The following is a 2,458-nucleotide window of genomic DNA, read 5'->3' on the forward strand; positions in this document are numbered from 1 at the left end:
TGGTATTGTGATCAATGGTATCTTGATACTAAAAATCTCCCAGTGTGAGATATGTAAATTAATTTGAACACTGTCTTGATCCTAAATTGAGGTTTGATGTTGATTAAGGCTTTCATTGATATTATGATATTCTTATTTGTATTATTTGTTCTATTGAGAGGGTGTTTAGTTATACATACTAGTGCTATTCGACGGTACTAACGTCCCTTTGGCCGGGGGCGCTGCATCTTTAAATGGATGCAGGTGGTTCCACAACAGGAGATATTGATCAGTGATAGCAGTACACCTTCTTCCCAGCTGACTTGGTGATCCCCACTTCATCCCGGGGTCATGTATCTTTTGTACTTTGTGTATTATGTTTGAGGTATAGCCGGGGCCTTGTTGCCGGTATTATCATTGTACTCTTTTTTATCTATAGAGGCTCCGTAGACATAGTGTGGGTTGTATATTGGTGTTGGGGAAGTCAAACTAGTTATGTCATGTTTGAATTACTATTTCCACTTCAGATTATGAAAAATGTATGTGGAAATGGGATTTTAAAATGAACTAACTAATGGTAAGAAATATGTATTGCAGACCTGATCACTTTATTGTTTGATTAACGAAGATATATATTCTCTTTATTCATGAATGAGTTTGGGTAGAAAGAAATCTAATAGTCTTGCTCGGCTGGGTTCACTCGGTTGAGCGGCGATCGCGCTCCTCGATTTTGGGGCGTGACAAGATTGGTATCAGAGCCTAAGTTTTTAAAGTATCCTAGGATATCTCGGAGCCGTGTCTAGTAGAGTCTTTATTTTCGGTGTGTTATCGACCGCATCTATAATTAGGATGCTACATGGGCATTTAGGAATAATACCCTTCTTTCATGTTCTCGATCGTGCGATAAAGACGATGGTAAGATTGTTCCTCCTTTAACTCGTGCTTTACTTTAACTTCCAGTACATGGCACCTAAGAAGAAGGAAAGAACTAGCCAAAGAGCCAATGTCACCCCAGGAGTGACAGTTGACCCTATAATTGATGATGCGACTGAACACCCGAGGAGTGGGAATATTTCTCCAGTTACTACACTACCTGACTTTAATACAACTGATCAGACCACACATGTCCCTGCATTTAATGAGGGTGCAACGGCCCCTCCAACTGATATACCAGTTCCACCTCCAGTTCTAGCTTCCGATTCTGGTATTTTCGATGTTGATCTTAGGGGAGCCAGATAGATGTTGGCTCAGATAGTGGCATCCCAGGCCCAGAGATCAAATGCTGCACCCACTTCCTCCAGTCAGCCAGGGGATTCTACTAGTTCCAGGGTGAACAGGTTTCTCCAGTTGGATCTTCCAGTGTTCGCGGGTACTAACCCAGAGAAGGATCTCCAAGACTTCATTGATGAGATGTACAAGACTCTCCGAGTTATGCGTGCTACTGAGACAGAGGCAGTGGAATTAGCCTCCTACATCCTGAAAGAGGTGGCATATTCTTGGTTTGAACTATGGGAGGAGTCTCGTGAAGAAGGGAGCCATCCGACGAGGTGGGGTGAGTTTGCCGATGCCTTCATTGATCATTTCTTGCCTGCCGAGACTAAGGCAGCCCGTGCTACTGAGTTTGAAAACCTGAGAAAAGGTAGCTTGAGTGTGTGGGATTACCATATTAGATTTGTGTACCTGTCTAAGTATGCTATTTACATGTTGCCCACTATGGAGGCTAGAGTGCGCCGCTTTGTGCAGGGACTTAGTCCCTTGGTAATTAATGAGGCATCTACAGCTGCCTTGAATTCTGATATGAACTATGGATGAATTATGGCATTCCCTCAAGCAATAGAGACTCGCAAATTGAGGAACAGAATGGAGCGAGAGGGTAGTAATAAGGCCCGGTCTGCGGGCAACTTTGGTGGTTCTTTTGGTGGTGGCAAGTCAACATTCAAGAGAGGGTTGTCAGGACCATCGCAGTCCTTTGCTCAGTCTTCAGCTAGTGCACCGCCATCAGGGCACAATCAGCAGTAGCGGTGGAGCCGTTTTAGGCCCAGTCTGGGCAACAGGGGCTCCTATCAGTAGGGTCGTCATGGTGGTAGATTCCAGCAGTAGATGAGGCCCCCATGTCCTAGGTGTGGAAAGATGAACCTAGGAATATGCTACATGGACTTACCCATATGCTACGGATGCGGATTGAGGGGTCACATTCAGAGGGATTACCGTTCGTCCCGCTAGGGGTGCGGCCAGGGGCCTGACACAACCAGCCAGTTTTGCAGCTACTACATCCGCAGCACCACCTCTAGCTCGAGGCACTCCTACACCTGCAGGGAGTGGTGCAGCTAGGGGTGGAGCATAGAGTTTGGGAGGATCCGTCCGTTTCTATGCTATGTGGGGTCGCCTGAATTCAGAGGCTTCTCCAAATGTTGTCACAGGTATATTGACTGTCCAATCTCATGATGTATATGCTCTTATTGATCCCGGTTCCACTTTA

At 45.5% G+C, this 2,458-nt stretch overlaps 1 protein-coding gene across 1 annotated transcript; it reads left to right on the plus strand.

Annotated features, from left to right (window-relative positions):
• Nucleotides 1–1,218: 1,218 nt before the first annotated feature.
• On the plus strand, nt 1,219–1,791 carry LOC138892495 (uncharacterized). Its single transcript, XM_070176216.1, has one exon. It carries the CDS (start codon nt 1,219–1,221, stop codon nt 1,789–1,791), a length of 573 nt encoding a protein of 190 aa, XP_070032317.1.
• The last annotated feature ends 667 nt before the right edge of the window (nt 1,792–2,458 follow it).

This window comes from Nicotiana tomentosiformis, chromosome 5, assembly GCF_000390325.3.
Source record: "Nicotiana tomentosiformis chromosome 5, ASM39032v3, whole genome shotgun sequence".
NCBI classification, from domain to species: domain Eukaryota; kingdom Viridiplantae; phylum Streptophyta; class Magnoliopsida; order Solanales; family Solanaceae; genus Nicotiana; species Nicotiana tomentosiformis.